Consider the following 17,805-nt stretch of genomic DNA (forward strand, 5'->3'; position numbering starts at 1 on the left):
TGTGGGAGCCAGTCTTGGGGCACGCAGGAACCGGTGCTGGTGCCCACAGGAGCTGGGGCCTGGAGCAGCTGGTGCCCAGGGAGCCGGTACCCGGTGCCCACAGGAGCTGGTGCTCAGAGCAGCCAGTGCCTGGTGCCCACAGGAGCTGGTGCCCAGGGAGCTGGTGTCCAGTGCCCGCAGGAGCTGGTGCCCAAAGCAACTTGTGCCTGGTGCCCGCAGGAGATGGTGCCTGGGGAACTGGTGCCCACTGCCTACAGGGGCCAGCGCCTGGGGAGCCTGTGCCTGGTGCCTTCCGGAGCCGGTACATGGAGCAGACGGTGCCCAGTGCCCACAGGAGCCGGTGCCCAGGGATGCAGTGCCCGGTGCCCTCAGGAGACAGTACATGGAGCAACTGATGCCCAGTGCCCACAGGAGCCGGTGCCTGCAGGAGCCGGTGCCAGGTACCTGCAGGAGCTGGTGCATGGAGCAGCCGGTGCCTGGGTCATACAGGAGCCAGTGCCCGGTGCATGCAGCGGGTGCCCGGTGCAGTGGGTGCCCAGAGGAGCCGGTGCACAGTGCAGTGGGTGCCCAGAGGAGCCACTGCCCAAAGCAGCCGGTGCCCGATGCCCACCGGAGCCAGTGCCCTGGGAGTCGGTGCCTGGTGCCCACAGGAGCTGCTGCCAAGTGCACAGGGGCTGGCAACCGGTGCCCGGGGCATGCAGGAGCCGGTGCTCGGTACCCACAGGAGCTGGTGCCAGCTGCACAGGGGCTGGCAACCGGTGTCCGGGGAGCTGGTTCCCGGTGCCCGCGGGATCCGGTGCCCGAAGCAGGCGGTGCCCGGGGAGCCGGTGCCCAGCGCATGCAGGAGCCGGTGCGCGGAACAGCCGGTGCCCGGTGCCCGCGGGCGGAGCGCGGTGCCGGTGCGCGGGGGGCGGTGCGCGGGCGCGCAGGGGGCGCGCAGGGGGCGGCGCGGGGGGGCGCGGTGCCGGGGCGGGCGGGCGCGGGGGATGCGCGGCGGGGCCCGCGGGGGGCGGCGGCGGCGGGGCCATGCGGAGCCCGGGCTGAGGCGCCGCGGCCGCCCCTCGCCATGAAGCGGCAGAACCTGCGGACGGCCGCGCTCATCCTCTGCATCTTCTCCTACCTGCTGGTGGGCGCCGCCGTCTTCGATGCGCTGGAGTCGGAGGCGGAGAGCGGCCGCAAGCGGCTGCTGGAGCAGAAGCGCGGGGAGCTGCGGAGGAAGTACCGCTTCTCCGCCGACGACTACCGGGAGCTGGAGCGGCTGGTGCTGCAGGCCGAGCCGCACCGCGCCGGGCGGCAGTGGAAGTTCGCCGGCTCCTTCTACTTCGCCATCACGGTCATCACCACCATCGGTGAGTGCTGGCATCCCGGCGTGCCTCCTGCGCCCCTCCATCTCTGTAACCCTCCACCCCCGCATCCCTCCATCCCTGCATCCCTCCGTCCCCGTATTCCTTCAATCCCCGCATCCCTCCATCCCCACACCTCTGCACCTCCAAAACCTCCACCACCTCTGGGTACCCCAGGACTTCCCTGGGGGGGTTACCTGCATAGGAGAGGCAGGTCTCACCCTTGCAATGCTGGGACACCTCTTTGGGCCACCCCCTGAGCTGACCCCGTGGGACCCCAGTGTCCTGTGGTGCGAGAGGTAATCCATGTTGTGGGGTTCTGGGGGATGCCAGGGGTGCTGCTATGGCTGGGGCCACGAAATGCAACACGCACATTGTCCCAGGGAGGTGGCAGCACATGGGGCTTCTGGCGGCGCCTTTGGGGCAGGCAGCTGCAGAAGTTGGTGGGGGTGTCTGAGGGCAGAGGTGGGAGCCGTGTCCGTCTTCTGTGCAGTGCTGTAGCCAGCAAGCCAGGCCGAGGAGCTGGACAGGAACTGTTGCCTTCGTTGCCAGCTCAAAACTCTGGATGTTTGGCTGTATGAGACCTGCCTGGGGGAGCCAAGCCAGCCACCAGCCACTGAACCTCCTCTGCCTGCGCGGGAACCTGCAGAGAGATGGGTGTCAATTAGCTTGGAGGGGAGTGATTGAACCTCATTAAATCCCCAGATAGACACTTACCCATACTAGAGCCCGGTGCCTTGGTTTGTCCTCTTCAATTTTGCAAGAGAAGGAAACTAAATTGAGTGAGGATTGCCTTAATACTAGGTGAGATTAGCCACATGGGAGCTGAGCATTGTTTAATTAATCCACTTTGATTAATCCGTGCGCCCTGAGCATCCCATGGGGGCCGACAGGCATGGGATCCTGTGCTCGTGCCATTGCTCATGCTGGGATTTCAATTGGTGTTTTGGAAGCAGGAACCCTGAGGCCAAATCCTGCCCTTCCACAGCCAGCAGCCACCTCCTCCTCTGCAGGACGGGGCTCAGCCTCGCCGAGGGGCTTGGGATGGGTGAAACACGGCGGGCAGCTGAAAGCATCATCCCTCAGGACACGGGCTGGTGGGATCAAGCCAGCGTTACCAGAGGACAAGAGGTGGCGGAGGGGCAGGTACCCCGCGGGCCCCCAGGAGGTATGGGGGGGGGTTGGGGCAGCTGGCGATGCCCGTGGCCAGCAAGCAGCCGTGGGCTCAGGGCACGGCTAGTGTTGAGCCCCAGCAGGAGGGTAGGATGAATGGCTTCTGTGAAAATCTCCATCATCTCGTGACAGGTTATAGCTTCATTTACATTATTTTTCTGTTGACTGTGACAAACAATGGCTATGCTTATCACACACACCATGCAATAAATAATTTCAGCCTAGATGCCGTATTTCTAAAACACAGGCACGTCAGATCTCCTTAGGTGGGGCTGTGCTCCAAATCTCAGTTTTAATGTTAATGTAGCTGTGTTTACTCTTCCTAATTCTCTTTGTCATTTTGAAAGCATCAGTCAAATGCTCTTTCAGGAGTCTCTCAGGGTACAACAACTGTTTTTCCACTTACTGCTCTTCTGGATCATTATATTTGCCTCCTCATTGCTGTCATTGTATTATCTTGTAGCCTAGGACCCGATAATTGCACATGGTTATTAAGCTTGGATCTGACTTTCTTTTTTTTTTTTTTGCTGCCGCAGTCTCATGTCTGCTCCGTATTCCGTGAAATGTGGCATGCGGGCATTAAGTTTATCATTTTTGATTGCGTGGGTTGATGAACAGACAGAGCAATTAGAAACCGGTCCCTTCCTGCCTGCTTCCAGTTCGGGGCACAAGACAGTCGAGGATACCTCTGTCCTCAGCCCTGTCCCATTGCGGGAGTTTTCTGGAGCGCTCGGGAGCCTGGGACAACGTGGTTATCATCCTCTGCTTGTCCCATCACTGCTTCCCTAAGAGCCCTGGAAATCCACCGGCAGCAGAGGCAGAGGTGAAGCCAAGTCACAGCTACGAACAAGACCGAGAAATAAAAAGAGGGCATTCCCCCCAACATGTTCTTCATGCAAAAGTCACATGGATACCTAGAAAAAAGTGAAAAATATAGCTAGCTGTTCGCAACAGGCCACCCAGCAGCGCGGGAAGGAGCCGGCGCTGTTCTGCAGGCGCCTTCAGAAGGGAAGTTTCCAGCCCCGGTAGTTTCTCATAGAAACTCAAAAGAAGGGCTTGGATGCCTTTGGATGCCGTGACTCCCCGCGCGGCATGACTCCCTTGCACCGAGTTACTTACTCATCCGCTTCGGTCAGAGGCCACCGGCTCCTGCAAAGCTTGTATAATGAGGTGAGGTGGGTGCCGCGTAAGTCCGGAAGATTGCGGTGAATACCTCATTACGACTCACGGTATAATTGTGTGAGTCCTTGAGTCACAGCTCTGAAACCTGGAGTGAGGTGGGGAAATTAAATCTCGGAAGGCGTTCAAGGAGAACCTTGTCCTCCTTGAGCTCCTTGTCCCTGGGACGAGGGCTGACGGGGCTGCGGTGGCAGAAATACCTCCCTGCATTTAAAACAGCGCAACCCCTCCTCCCCAACGATCCAGCGCAGCTTTTGGCCCGAGTGTTAGTGACACCGGAGTAAATCCCAAGCTGTTCTGCAGAAGTCCTCCTAGACTTAGCTGTTCCTGCAGACCCTATAGCGCAGGGGCCCTATAGCTCCTGTCCGACCGTCCACGCGGAGAATGGTCACGTGGCGGAGAATCGAAGATGCACATGACACTTGGGGACAGGGGACGGGGGGGGCAGGCGTGGGTGCCGAGGGGACGACGGCTCTGCAGGGCAGTTGTGGAGGGGCCTGGCTGGGTGCCTACCTCCCCGCAGGGTGACCGGGCCGTTGGTGTCACTGTTCTGCGGCACCTCCGTCCCCCCCCCCGCTGCAGGGATGCAGTGACCCCACAGACCCGGCATCACTGTCTCTCCGAGGCTGGTGAGCTGCAAAAGGCTTGCAGACCCCAGCCCAGCTCTAAGACTACTCTTGGCCTCCTCACACAAGTTTGGGGGCTATCAGGAGGGACCTTCTCTCTTTTGAGGCCAAATGGGGTTCAGCCCACACGACGCTGCAACGTGACATCATCCCAAAGGATGCGGCATCCCGTGGCCCCCGCAGATCTGTTACTGATTCATTTTCCCCCCCTTCTCCTACTGTTCCTTTTGGTCCCAGGGCAGCTTTGCTGGAAACCCCAGTGAGGGCTTGACGCCTGCCTTTCCTTTTTTCCCTCGCAGGCTATGGACACGCCGCCCCGGGCACGGACGCCGGCAAAGTTTTCTGCATGTTCTATGCCATCCTGGGCATCCCCCTGACACTGGTCATGTTCCAGAGCCTGGGGGAGCGCATGAACACTGTCGTGCGGATGCTGCTCAAGAAGATCAAGAAGTGTCTGGGCATGAGGACAACCAACGTCTCCATGGAGAACATGGTCCTAGTCGGCTTTCTGTCCTGCATGGGGACCCTGTGCATCGGCGCCGCAGCCTTCTCTTACTTCGAGGGCTGGACTTTCTTTCATGCCTATTACTACTGCTTCATAACCTTGACCACTATCGGCTTCGGAGACTTTGTGGCTCTGCAGAAGAACGAGGCTTTGCAAAAGAAGCCCCCGTACGTGGCTTTCAGCTTCATGTACATCCTGGTGGGCCTGACCGTCATCGGCGCCTTCCTCAACCTGGTGGTGCTGCGGTTCCTGACGATGAACTCGGAGGACGAGCGGCGGGACGCCGAAGAGCGAGCCTCACTGAGGAGAGCCCGCAACAACATCCACCTCAAGCCGAAAGAGGACAGCCAGAGCAGCAATGCCATTTTTCTCCCCGTGGAGGACAGGACGAGCCAGATGAACCTCATCCCACTGATGCAGGAGGACGCGGAGAGGCAGCGGCGCCAGTCGGCCAACTCGGCGGCCGCGGTCCCTTCCTTCTGCACGTGCCTGTGCTACAGACCTCAGCTGTGCGGCAGCCCCGTGCCCTCCCACCCCGAGACCCTCAGCTGCCACACCAACCCCGTCTATTACAACTCCATTTCCTACAAAATCGACGAGGTCTCCCTGAGCACGCGGGGTCAGACCGGCTCTTCCCTGGGGAGCACTTTATCATCCAACAGCCCTCGCTGCCGGCAACACCCCCGGCTGCGGAGGAAATCCATCTAGGAGCACGTGCCGAGCTGTACTCGGTGCTTGAGTCTTACAACGATGATAAATTATGAACGGAGACGTCAGGTCCTTCTTACTGCTCTCATTTCTTCTGTTCCCCTCCCCTTTCAGCTGGCAGCCAGCCCCACGCAGGGTCCAGCAGGCCCCTGCAAACCCCCTTGAGAAATAATCATTCCTTTTTTTGCAGGCACCGAATTACACCGTTAGTTTTCTTTGCTTTTTCCTCCCAAGTAGGTTCAAGCATTCGGGTCTGGCAAGAAGCCCCCCCCACCGCTGTGAAGGCCGGCCAGCTGTAGGTTTGCTTTCCCACCTCCCGGCTCCCCAAAGGGATTTGCTGCTGCCCTCCCACCCTGCCCAGCCTCGGCTGTGGCCGCGGCCAGCACCCGCCTCTCGTGACACTGGGTGGCACTTGCTGAGAGCCTACCAAACACAAAGCCCGCGTTAGTCAGCCCTGCGGGGCTGGGGATCTTTAAGCTCTCCCCTGGCAGGGGGTGCAGGTAAGTCGGCGCCACGCAGCCGCTTTGCAGCGGGTGGGTGGGCAGGGAGAGGTGGGAGGGAGGGGACGCGCTGCGGTCCTGCCGCTCAGTGCGTGGGGACGGCTTCCTGGCACTGCGTCTCCCATCGCCAGCCCTCTGGGTCTGAGCTCCGGCTTGTGGCTGGCTCAGTATTTTTGGAAGCTGGAGGTCCGTACGCTCACCCACTGGCTCACCTTACCCCGTGGCAGCAGGTCCCCCAGGCTGAGCTGGCTGGTGGGATGCAGCAGCCTGTTCCCAGGGGAAGCTGAGCTCCTCCAGCCCGGCCATAGCCCTCCTCTGGGATAAGCCCAGACCCTGCTGAGGGCACAGTCCCAGGGAAAGCCTCGTTGAACCGTTGTAGAGCCACCTGCAAAGGGTTTGGCCCTGATGAGATCATTAGCTAAAACCACCCTTGCCTTGCCCACCTTGTCCCCAGCTGGCAGCCCAGCAAGCGCGTGTCGTGGTTTGGGTTTGCCCTTGTCGCTGCTGGGGTTCTGAGAGACGGGGTGAGCCCGTCTCGGTGTGCATCCCTGGGCGGGATGCGGTACCCGCACAGCCCCACCTGGGAGGCTGCTTCCAGCTGGTGCCCCCCAACGTGGCCCATGTCCATCCTGCCTCACCTGCAAGAAAACAGGACAGGGCTCTGACAGCAGCAGCAGCTCCATTTCACTTTCTTCCCCCAGTAAAGGGACATTTTCACTCTTAGTTCTTACCTAAAATACCCTCTGAGGGGGTTCTCCCAGAGGAAAATCCCCTTTTCCTGGTGGCGAAGGCATGCAGAGGGCATTGGGAAGGCCTCAGGGCAAGCTTTGCTCTCTCCTCCTTTTGTTCTGGGCAGTTTAATAAAAGGTGAATCCAGCTGGTGGTGGTTGGTTATTTGTCACGAGGGTGAGCAGAGGGATGCGCCCGAGCCCTAGACCCCAGCCCTGCCCGGCTGCTGGGGTACGCCAGGGCTGGCTCCCCTGCCACAGCGGGGTGGGCAGTGTTTATATCCAGGGATATCATCCTTGGCGATGTTTGCTGGGATGTTTGGGCATCGGAGGGAGGAGGGGGTCGGAGTGGCTGTCTCAGAGCTGGGAAGCAGCTGGGCCTCATTGGGATGGTGTCTTTGCCCTCTTCACGGGAATGCCCTGGGCTCCTCCACCCTCCCCAGCCAGTGATCTCCACTTCTCCAACTTTTCCTGGTGCTTGGGCTTCCCTGGAGGCAACTTTAGGCTTTGATGTCACCCCAAATCCATGAAGGCTTGTTACAACTGGGACTTCCCTGTTCCAGATTCTAAAATGGCTGGGATTTGGGCCTGGAGATGGGTGATGCGCAAGTGGGCAAGTACGGGGACGGGCAGGAGCTCCGATGGCCGGGGCTGGCAGCAGGGCAGGGCAGTGCCAGCGCCGAGGGGCTGCAGTGGGGCCGCTGCACTGCCGAGGCAGGTGGGGGGGGTGTCCTTGATTTGGGGGAGTCTCTCTGGCACGGCTGCTTGCTCCCTGCCAGGTTCTCCACCTGTAGATCCATCCTGCCTGCCCCGGGGCAGCAGGATTCCTGTGCGAGATGCTCATCCCCTCCCGGACTCAGCTTGTCCCCTTGTCCCACAGCGGGGCAGGGAAGGGACAGTGACTGAGCCCGGAGCACAGCCCCAACCTGCAGCCAGTCTCCCACCACCAACGTGCCCTGGCTCCAGTTCCCCCAGGTGCTCAGCAGCTGCACGGCTTTGCACCAGTGGCCCCAAATCTGGACCAGCTGTGTGAGCCTTGGTTTAAATAGAAAAGTGGTGGGAGGGAGCAAACTGTGAGCGTATAAAAAAGGCTTAAAAATGAGGCTTTCATTGGCTTCTCAGCAGCGTCCTTTCATGCTGACCCCACCAGCTCATGCCCTTTGTTACCGTGTCCCACCTCCTCCCACCAAGGCTGAGGCTCGGGAGTGCTGTGGTGGCCTTGCCCTCGGAGCTGAGCAGGAGACAGAGATCTCTCACCCTTTCCATGCCGAAGCCAGGACACCCTCCGAGTGGCCAGGACAGAGCCAGCACCTCTCACCCTCCTTCCACTCTCCTGCTTTTGGAGGCTGGTGATGGTCTGAGGGTAGGAGATGCTGCTCATCCCCGGTACCACGCTGGGCTGGGCTGTCCTGACTTCCCAGACACTCGCACCACTGGAGAAATCCTCCTCCTCCTTCCTCCACCACCGCTCCCTGCGGGGCTGCAGCCAGGGAAGGTGGGTGGCTGGTGGGGAGCTGCCCTGCTCCGATGACCTGCAGAGGGATTTGGAGGCATGAGAAAAACCTTTAAGAAACTCTCAGAGAACGGGGACACTGTGATCCCTCATAATTCTCATGGGAAAAGGGCTTGTGGTGGCTCCCCAGGGAACGCTGCCTGCTCTTGCCCTGTCCTCCTGCAGCAGGAGTCACACCAGAGCCCCCCCGATCAGGCCCTGCTCGCGGCCATCCAGGACCAGGCAGTAGCTGCACACCCAGTAACATCCGCAGGTCCCCAAGTGTCCCCAGGCTCCCCCTGCACCCACACGGACCCCTGGAATTCCCAACAACCTCGGTCAGGGGTAGTTTTTTCTGCCAGCAGCATCTTCACCTCCAGAGTTTCGAAACCAATCTCTAATGGCCAGTGTTGACCACGAATGGTCTTGGGAAGAAAAGAGCAGGAGGCTTTTGATGGGGGCAGTGAGCAGAGCACGGGCTGGGAGCAGGCTCAGCCCCGTGCCTGGAGATGCCCACAGCCATATCACATCTGGAAACGGCACAGGGAAATGCAGGTTTGAAGCTGGGGATGATTCAGAGAGGGAGGGACCTTCCATGGAGAGCACTGGGAAGGAGCCTCGGACAGTGCCAGGATACACCAGGCTACGCTCCTCTCATTCCCTTTAGGCACAGGGAGAAGGGATGGGCCAGCTCAAATCGCAGGTTGACGATAATGGGCAGAGATACTCCACAAAAAACCTCCAACACACCATAGGAAAAAAAAAAGAAAGGTTTTATTATCACCATTATCAACGTTTTCATTAGCTTAACACTGAATTGTAAATCACTCAATCATTACATATTGTCTGAATAAAACCTACAGACAGGAAAAAAGTACAGCAGAATCCTCTCCCAACAACAGACCAGCGGCCGGCGTCCCACCGGCGCTGCCGGGACAGCATCCCACCTTCCACCCAAGGCAGCCCACGCACCTCACAAACAACTCGCCACGGTGGCAAGCAGGCTGCCCGGCTCTATTGCCTGTGTTCCCTCCGGCTCCACGGAGATTACATCTCGCTTTAAAAGGACGTTAAAAACCTCCCCAAAGTTTTGGAGAGGCTTACAGAGACCAAAAAGAGCAGATCAGCTGCCCCCACTCCTATGGAAAGGCAAGAGGAGAGGCAGCAACGGCGTAGTGCCCCTGCAAAGCTATGGGTTTTCGAGGAGCAATTGATGAAGTAAAAAGGTTTAACCCCGTGAAAGCAGATGTCCCTACCGTGGCCAGGCCCCTGGGCAGTGGGGGTACAAGGCAAAGCGCGGGCACGCTGGCGCTGGGGAGGAGAGAGCGTGGATGGGCCGCGGGGTGGCTCCATCCCCGAGCAGAGGCCAGCTCTGCAGCACCGCCCCGGGGCTCCCCACGGGCAGCGCGGGATGGACGCTCCAGTGCAACGAGATGCTGCGGGCAGCCTTGGTCCCCTCGGGTCGGAATAAGGCCTCGTATCGAGAGGGAAGAGATAACCCATGGAGGGAGCAGCGGGAGCAGGGCAAAGCAAAGGGAACCTGGAGGAAAGCTTGGTGGGAGCTCCCCTCCTCCCTGGCCAGCACAGAGCCAGCTCCCTCCCTGTCCCTGCCTTCTCCCGGCCATCCGCATGAGCAGCCCCTGCAGAAGACACCCTGCTCCTACCAAGGATGGGAAAGGAAGGACCCCCTGTGGTCTGAATTCAGGACTGTCAAAAAACACGGGCAGGACACTGGCATCCCGGGTGGGTGGCAGGCCATGGCAGTGCTGCTGAGGGGTCTCCGGTGAGGCACTGCATCCCCGGGATGCCCTGTCCAGCCGGCACAGGGAGCAGGAGGAAGGAAAGCTCAGCGTGATGAGGCTGGAAGAATGTGTCTTGGAATCACCCTCCAAACCTCACTCTTCTTTGCTCCAAACAAAGCCAAAACCAGCTCCAGGGCGAGGAGATGGAATCATCAAAGCAGAGACCAGTGAGCAGCACTGAGTAAGGAGCAACAGCCCCAAAGAAAAAAACTGCTGCAGGATTTAAAGTTCCAGGCTGGTGGTTAGTGGGATCTGGAGCCCCGGTGGGCAGCTGTCCCAAGCAACTACAAAAACCTAGCTCCTGGGAAGCTGGTGGGCATGGCTTCAGCAGAAGGTGTGCCTCGATTCTTCCATCGGGTTGCTTCTGCCCCCGTCACCGCTCAGCGAGCAGAGCTCGCTGCTGCCCACGCGGCATCTCGGCAAGACAAAGCCCCTTCCTTCCCACGCGAGGGGGGGTCTCAAGCCCACACGAGGTGCCCAGCGTGTAGCGTAAATGCAAAGGCTGTCTACTGACCCAGCAGAGTGGGGTTTAACGATATAGCTTTGGTTGCCATTTTAGCTACTGGAAAATCACGAAGGGAAAATCATTGGGTCGTAGCCTCTGTTTGCTGGTGCTCTGTAAAGGGCTGGTGCTGGCTCCTCCTCAGTTTCAACCGCTAAAGTGCAAAGAACCAAATGCTACAGGAAACTCTCCCCGGTTCCTCTCCTCCACCGGGATTAGAGCAGCTACCACAGGGAAGGGAGGGCAGAAGCGTGTCTACACCATGGGAAGAGATTGAGGTTCCCCAGGAAGGGCCTGATGCTGCTGTGGTGGGAGAGCGGCTGGGGCTAGGGATGGACGTGCGGCTGCTTGGTCACTGGGACGTTGGTCACTGAGCAGAGAGGGGTCTGGCAGTGTGAGTTTAAGACTCGTTAGCCACATTTTGAGAATACCTAATCGCTTGCACACTCCCCAGGGAATTACCACGTTGACAGACACGTGCTGGAAAGCCTGGCAGACCGTCAGACACAGGCAGGGCACAGGAGCGCAGCTTGGGGTCTCTGCCATGCCGAGTTTCACGAGCATCCCACAGACTTGGCTGCCGGGTCCTGGGTGGGCAAAGGGCTCATACAAGGGAACGAGACATCGACTGTACCACCAGGCAGCCCCTTCAGCGGGATTTCCCCTCCCTATGGGAACCTGGCATTTTCCAAAGCATCACTGTGCGCCGTGTGCCTGTATACGTTCATACCCATAGGGACACCCACAAACATACGCGCCTTGGCAGGTCTGCACTGGGGTAAACATGAAACAGTGTTCACTGATCAGCCTCTTTTCTAACTTTTTGGCTCAAATTTGGTAGCTGCAATTTCATTTTAGATGCTGCCTCCAGATCTCAACATGCCCTGGATCTCTCTACTGACGGCACTTTGCATTTACACGTCTCTCTTTCTCCTCAAAGCATTTCACAAAAAAATGTGAACTATTTCATCATTCATCGGGGCTCCCAGCACCACCGGGTCAGCGACCTGCTGCCTGCATGGCCAGCAGAATGGCAATCTCAAGAACAACATGGAGACTTTTCCTACGGGAAATGCTGCGAGAAATCCACAGGCAATGAACTGAGATGCTGTTTCGAAGCTGGTTTATTTTATGCACTGCATCAATGATAGAGCTGACTTAAAATCCAATATCCTGATCCTGCCACTTTGGAAAAATCTTTAGATGAGCCCAGCATTAGGTAACTTCTGAAGAACGGCACAGAACAGCCTGTTCCCGTTTTACACGTTAGTCCCCTGTGACCCTCTGCGAAGGTGCAATCTCTCTGCCTTGGGTGGAATTTTCTAACGCAATGGACAAATCCCACCTATGAAATGGACAAAATAACCCACAAAGCCTTGAAAGAAGAGCAGCTCAATCTGCTGCTCTGAAAAAAAACCCTCCCTTTAGCTTGCCCCTGGTATCTTGAGGCAATTAGGCAGCTGTCAGGCAGAACTCATGTGGCCCCAGAGTGCAAAGGCTTTTTTGCTTTATCAGGGCTACAGTGGCAGTGGGAACCATTCTCATTGAGTTACAAATACTAGATAGCCTAAGAAAAACAGGGAGATTGAAACAGTCATGAAGTTTATACTGAAACTATTTTTTACCTCTGTAGTATGAAGTCACCTACAGCTGTTTCATTCTTCACCTAAGAGAGATTTCATGTCAATGGGCACATATACTCACAGAGAAGTCTATAGCATGAATATATCTCACGAGGCAACAGCCCAGTCTTCGTTTTTTTACAATCAAAGTTAATATGGATCTCTTTCAAAAGTGATGTCATTGAGATTGAAGACAATTATAAACCGTATCAACAATATGTACTACAGCCTGCAAGTCACAATCTGTGCACACCAAATGGAATATATTATTGCTTGTTAGCCTATTAGACTTTCTTTATAAAAAGATTTTTATACAGAGTACAGGATTATGACAAAACTAGCTAAGTAGTCCTCATCTTGAAAATACAACATCAATTCTTTCAACAAAGGCTTGAATAGTAGCTGAGAGTTAATGAACGATAACAAATATTTACTAATAATTTTATGGCCAGTTTGAACAGAATTTCTTTTAGGACTCTTTTCTGGTGTTTATTTACATATGCCTCTTTTCTTTTGGAAAAAAGTTGATAAAATATAACAAGGAACATAGAAATCAAAAGAATGAGTAAACTTCATACCAAGAACATTAAACGTTTTTGAAAACACTAAATTATGTTATCTGTTAAAAAACATACAGCATTTTGTCTTTAAAGAAAAATATTTTTCCTGTTTTAAAATATTACCAACAGCATGTAATAAACTAACTTAAAATGAATTTCATAAAAAAGTTGTCTACTGTCTAAACATTACTAAAACATGCTTAGGTTGAGATTCTGTTAACTGCCTCAACATATTAAAAATAGCTCCTTCACAGGAACTTGTGATATTCATACTCCAGAAGACCTGCAAATTTAGAACAGTACATTGATAAAGGATCCGGTAGCTAGAAACACTAAATATCTATTTTCATTCCAAGCAAGTAATTCTACAATGTCCTTTGAAACAATCCATGGCCAAGAAGTGGGGATGTGCTTGGCTGAACAATAAAGGCATCTGGCCCTTACCCTGCCCGTGGACACAAAGGCCCACGCGCAGCGCAAAAGGGATGCTCCAGCCTCCCCTCGCGGCTGCGGGATGAAGACCCATGGATTGAATTGCAGAGGGAGGACCTTGTGTTGGCTCTGTGGCATCCCAGCTGTGTTGGGGCAAAGGGAAAGCAACACCGGGAGACTGGGAAAATATCACATTTTTTGCCTGAACAAACCAGGACTAACCACGGTCACGGCTGCTTTTTGCTCAGACCACAGAGAGGACAAAGCCGCGCGCGAGGCATGGCCTCAGTGCTCTGCTCTCCCTGTGTGCGGGGGATTCCCACTGGGGAGAGATAATTCTGCTCTCAGCATCAGGATTTCTTTCTCTTCCACGGTAACAGTAATGCAGGTAACACTTAGGGATCAGCTCTCCATTTTTTTTGCAAGCAATCCTCCCATTACTATTAAAATGTAGAATTTCACGCACCAGGAACAGGGAATCAACCGTGAGCTGGGCAGCTATTTCTCTCTCCTCAGTCTCCTCCCTCATCATTGCTCACAGAACAAAAATACTATGGAGCCTGTCTCTTTTTTAAGTCTCCTGCTCCCCCCCTCTCTCCCCCTCCCCGACTATAACTAACAGCTAGACTCAGACAGAGGAAAAAACTCAATCGGGACTTGCAAAGGGGACCAAAGTTTCGTTTTCAGCTGCTCATCACTAGCAAACTGCTACTTTTTACACAACCACACTGGCAATCCCAACTGTCGTATCACATCACCTTAGACAGAAACTGGCAAGTCAAATTTGGGGGGAAAAAAAAAAGACAAAGGTTAGGCTTTATAAAAATAAACTATTCCAAGCCTGCGACTTGCCTTGGATGCTATACTGGGAGTCTTTAAAATGTTGGATAACTAGAAGACTTCTTTTTTAACTATAATACACCATGGTCAGTGCAGGAATCCCAGGCATGAGTGAAGCAAGAATTTAGATGGTAGGGTACTGTGCAACTCTCCCGGCCTCACTCTGCGCCCCGTGGGGACCCTCAGCAGGGCTCCTGTGACCCTGTTTTTCGAAGGAAGATCATCTGCACTTGCCAGTTCCCCTGATTTTGCTGTGTGTGGCAGCCAGGGCTTGCAACATTCGCTTACTGGGGAGAAACAGGACTTGGAAGTGAGTAGAAACAAAAGCAAGAACCACTGGACTACAATCAACCACGGAAAAAATGCAGAAGAAAACAGGACGGAGCAGACTGTTAAAACTGCCTCCAAATTTCAGAATCTGAGATGTTAACAAAAATAACACAAGTAGAACTGTAACGTGGTTTTTTTTTTTACCCTGACAGTGACCTTTTAACACGATTAAAAACGTACGGAAGATAGTCCTCTGTGTTAAGTAGTCCTATTGTAACTGAACCGATCATCATCGAGCTTGCAGAGCTTTTGCGGGGGTAGGATATAGAGACATTTGCCCAGGTGTACAGGAACTGAGCTTTTCAACACACAGTCATTAAACAAAGTTTTTGGGGTGAGTATTTTTGGCCTATATAGTCTCCTACTCCCCATTAAAGACTGCAAAAATGTTGCATTCATCTTATTGGACACAGGAAAACCATGATTAACTCGCTATTACTGGCAGATAATGTCCAAACTAATCACCAACATAAAGTTTTCAGCATAACTTAAGACAGCCCTGTTACTCAGCTGCCAGGTCTGGGATGTACCTGGAGCTCCCCACGGTCCTTTGAAAGACATAGTTATTAAAAGATCCAGTGCTACAAACCACTAAATCTACCTAATCTATTCTAGTTCATACACATATTATACAATATTGCCTAGTACTCACTACATACCAAGAGGAAAAGATGCTGACTTGAATTACAGTAAATGTGCTTTTTTTAAAAAATAAAAATAAGAGAGAGAGCCACAACATAGTTTGACCAGCATGCAACAAACTTTCTTCAGCTAATATATAGAAATTGTCTAATACGTTTAGAAAAAATAATTAGTGAGAGGCCAGAGACGTATTTGATCAAGGAAATTAAGAGATTTATCTGAAATGTTGAGGCTTTTGCCACTGAAGACTCAAAAAACTATTCATTCTATGTCCCTTATCCTCCTTCCCTCTCCTTTATATATTTTTTTTACAGAGATTATTTTAAGGCCTATTACTTTTGCATCTATCCCGTAATTTATCTCAAAATAATTTAAGATGCCATAGACAAGCTAGGACCAAAAGCAACTGCATTTACCATCCACTCAACACTCATGCTTTTATTCTAACAAAGCTGAGGTCCACATGCAGAAATAAATGTTCAGTACGCCTCTACGACCGGTCACAAATCTGCTCATTCCTAAACGTGACATGGGACCTTCACTTTTAAATCGCAAAGTAAAACATCTCCAAAAGCTTGTTCTGAGACAGCAGTCACCAAATCCTCATTAGGAACAAAGACAAAAGAGTTGTAACAAGCCAAAAGAGGTCTATCAACAGAAAATCTTTGGAGATTCTCTGTGGTTTTGGATAACAAGTTTTTAACTGTCTGAAGGATCTAGCGCACTTACTCCAGCACGTAACTCTGCTGACAACCGCCGCTGCAGCTCAGCAGCTCAGAGAATGTGCTTTACTGGCTTAATCTACGCGACTCGTTTACAATTAGTGTTGCACTTTAATTAACAAAATATACATGCTGTGACCGCTGCGTCTTCAGATTCCTCACCCCCTACCTCTCCATACTTTAGGGATTGCATCTCCTCTTGCAGGACGCTTGACAACGTTTGTGGACTACCGGGACTGCCTAAAGCACCCTTCTCTCCACCAGGAAGGTTACGCGCTCCCCAGCACCTTCTTGTCAGATGACAAACTGAGGTTTCTTTCTTCTGCACCCCCAGAAACCTCAATCTCCTCTCCCGTGGCAGAATAAAACAGTCCTGTTTCAGGTCAGTCCATAGCACAACAGGAAGGGCAGCATCTCCAGCAGATATGTACCAGTACAAAGGAGACGGGAGAAAAGCAGGAGATAGAAGACACTGTGACTGAAGGATGCACAGCAACAAGTAAGGGAGTCAGGAAATTGCAGAACGTTGTATCTGACAATACAAAACATATCTCAAGCTGCAAGTCTGATGTTCAGCTCCCACTTCTAGTGGGGTTTTTTTCAGAGCAAAATTGCAGTTAATTAGCCTTCTAAACTCGAACTCTGTTCAAACTGTCTGGTCTAAGTAGGCGCTACTTATTCTCCCACCAAGTATGCTTCATCAGCAGTGTTAGACAAGTAATGCAGTAAAGACACTTGCTGGTAATTTGGCACAGTTTGAAAACACAGCAACACCACTGTTACAGTTAACATGATTCAGTGATAGGGAACTGATTTCTAAAGAAAGAGTTGCAGGTTTCTTTCTTTTTCTTCCTTTCAAGAAGAAAGAGCCTAAGGCTTCCTCTTAAACTTTCTGCTCCTGCTCTTTTTAGGTCAGATATCGGCCTCTGAATTTTTCAGGTACTTTCTCATGAAAGAATCTGTATTAGAAATTTCTAAGACGCATCATCAAGAAAAATTCCTTCCTTACTCCCCCCAAATGCTTTCAAATGCTGCAACTTTCCAGGGTTAATGCTGATCTGAAACAAGGGTCCAAGAATGACAGCGAGAGAAGTGAAACAAGAGGTGTATGTCTAATTTGACAACTAGGACTCATGCCCCACGGCACCTCCTCCTCGGATGGAGAGGGCAGAGCGCCCTCCCCCTCGTCTTCTGTCTAAGGTCACTGGTTTATCCTCCTCTTCCAGCTCCACAAGAACTGACTGAACATGCATTGCGCTTGAGGTCAGAGTTCCAGCAAACAAAACCTTGACAGCATGTTTAAAAAACAAAAGCAGTTCCCCCTTCCTCACTCACTAAGACCTGTCACAGCAGGGTCCCACTGTGCTCTCCAAGGAAAGCTGTGAGGACTGACGCAGGAGCGGGCCTGTAGTGGGATCCACCATCGAGGAGGTTGGGAAGAGCTTGTACCAGCCGATTGCTAAAGTTGACAAATCCAGTTCTTCCAGCAGGACCCTGGCGACTCCCATGAAGTGCTTGCGTTCCATGCGTCCGTAGTTTCCCCAGACTATCACCTTAGGAACAAGAGGGAGAGCACAGTTAATCCTCCAACCTGCACACTTGCTTGGGAAGCACAAATCTGATCAATCCTTCTTTCTACTCATCCAACTTCCTGGGGCTTTGCTACAGCCTGGGAAGAGCAGAAAGATTTACACTACCAACAGGCGACGTGAAGCTCTGGCTGATGATTTTACCTTTTTTTTTTTTTTTTTTTTTTTTAAGCACAGTTTTACAAATCCTAATGTTATCAGACTTCCCCCCCCCCGGCCATGGAAAAGAGGTGAATGTACGTGTGGATGAGACACCATTCTGCTGTTCTGCTTGCTGGGCATGCACAAAGCATCCCTGGACCTGCAGCTCCAACACCTGCAGGTAAAACCTGGTCCTGGCACAGTAGCAAGCCTTGGACACAACAAAAGGTGGCCAGTGGGAATGGAACAGGAAGGGCTCCTGATCTGCAAAAATACATCAACAAAAAAAAAGGTGGGCAAGAGCTTGGGTCATGAGCCAACAGTTTGAGGAAAAGAGCATGTCTTAACTTCTGCACTCAGAGCTCGTGA

General features: G+C 53.4%; 2 protein-coding genes across 5 annotated transcripts in view; one reads left to right on the forward strand and one right to left on the reverse strand.

Annotated features, from left to right (window-relative positions):
* The first annotated feature begins 1,057 nt into the window (after positions 1 to 1,057).
* On the forward strand, positions 1,058 to 5,970 carry KCNK15 (potassium two pore domain channel subfamily K member 15). The gene is made up of 2 exons (XM_054218489.1): positions 1,058 to 1,349; positions 4,621 to 5,970. Exons 1-2 carry the CDS (start codon positions 1,067 to 1,069, stop codon positions 5,532 to 5,534), a joined length of 1,197 nt encoding a protein of 398 aa, XP_054074464.1. The 5' UTR covers positions 1,058 to 1,066; the 3' UTR covers positions 5,535 to 5,970.
* A 3,072-nt stretch (positions 5,971 to 9,042) lies between these two features.
* RIMS4 (regulating synaptic membrane exocytosis 4) overlaps positions 9,043 to 17,805 on the reverse strand; it is a 59,865-nt gene continuing 51,102 nt past the window's right edge. For all 4 annotated transcript variants that reach the window (XM_054218735.1, XM_054218733.1, XM_054218736.1 and 1 more), the window contains one exon: positions 9,043 to 17,259. In XM_054218735.1, coding sequence (XP_054074710.1) covers positions 17,041 to 17,259 — 219 coding nt within the window. In that variant the 3' untranslated portion in view covers positions 9,043 to 17,040. The remainder of the gene's footprint in view (positions 17,260 to 17,805) is intronic.

The sequence above is a fragment of the Rissa tridactyla genome, chromosome 12, assembly GCF_028500815.1.
Source record: "Rissa tridactyla isolate bRisTri1 chromosome 12, bRisTri1.patW.cur.20221130, whole genome shotgun sequence".
In the NCBI taxonomy this organism is placed as follows: Eukaryota; Metazoa; Chordata; class Aves; order Charadriiformes; family Laridae; genus Rissa; species Rissa tridactyla.

Coding starts and splice junctions, on each gene's coding strand:
- KCNK15 (XM_054218489.1), top strand. CDS start 1,067: ATGAAGCGGCAGAACCTGCGGACGGCCGCGCTCATCCTCTGCATCTTC. Junction 1,350..4,620: donor CACGGTCATCACCACCATCG/GTGAGTGCTGGC, acceptor TTTCCCTCGCAG/GCTATGGACACGCCGCCCCG.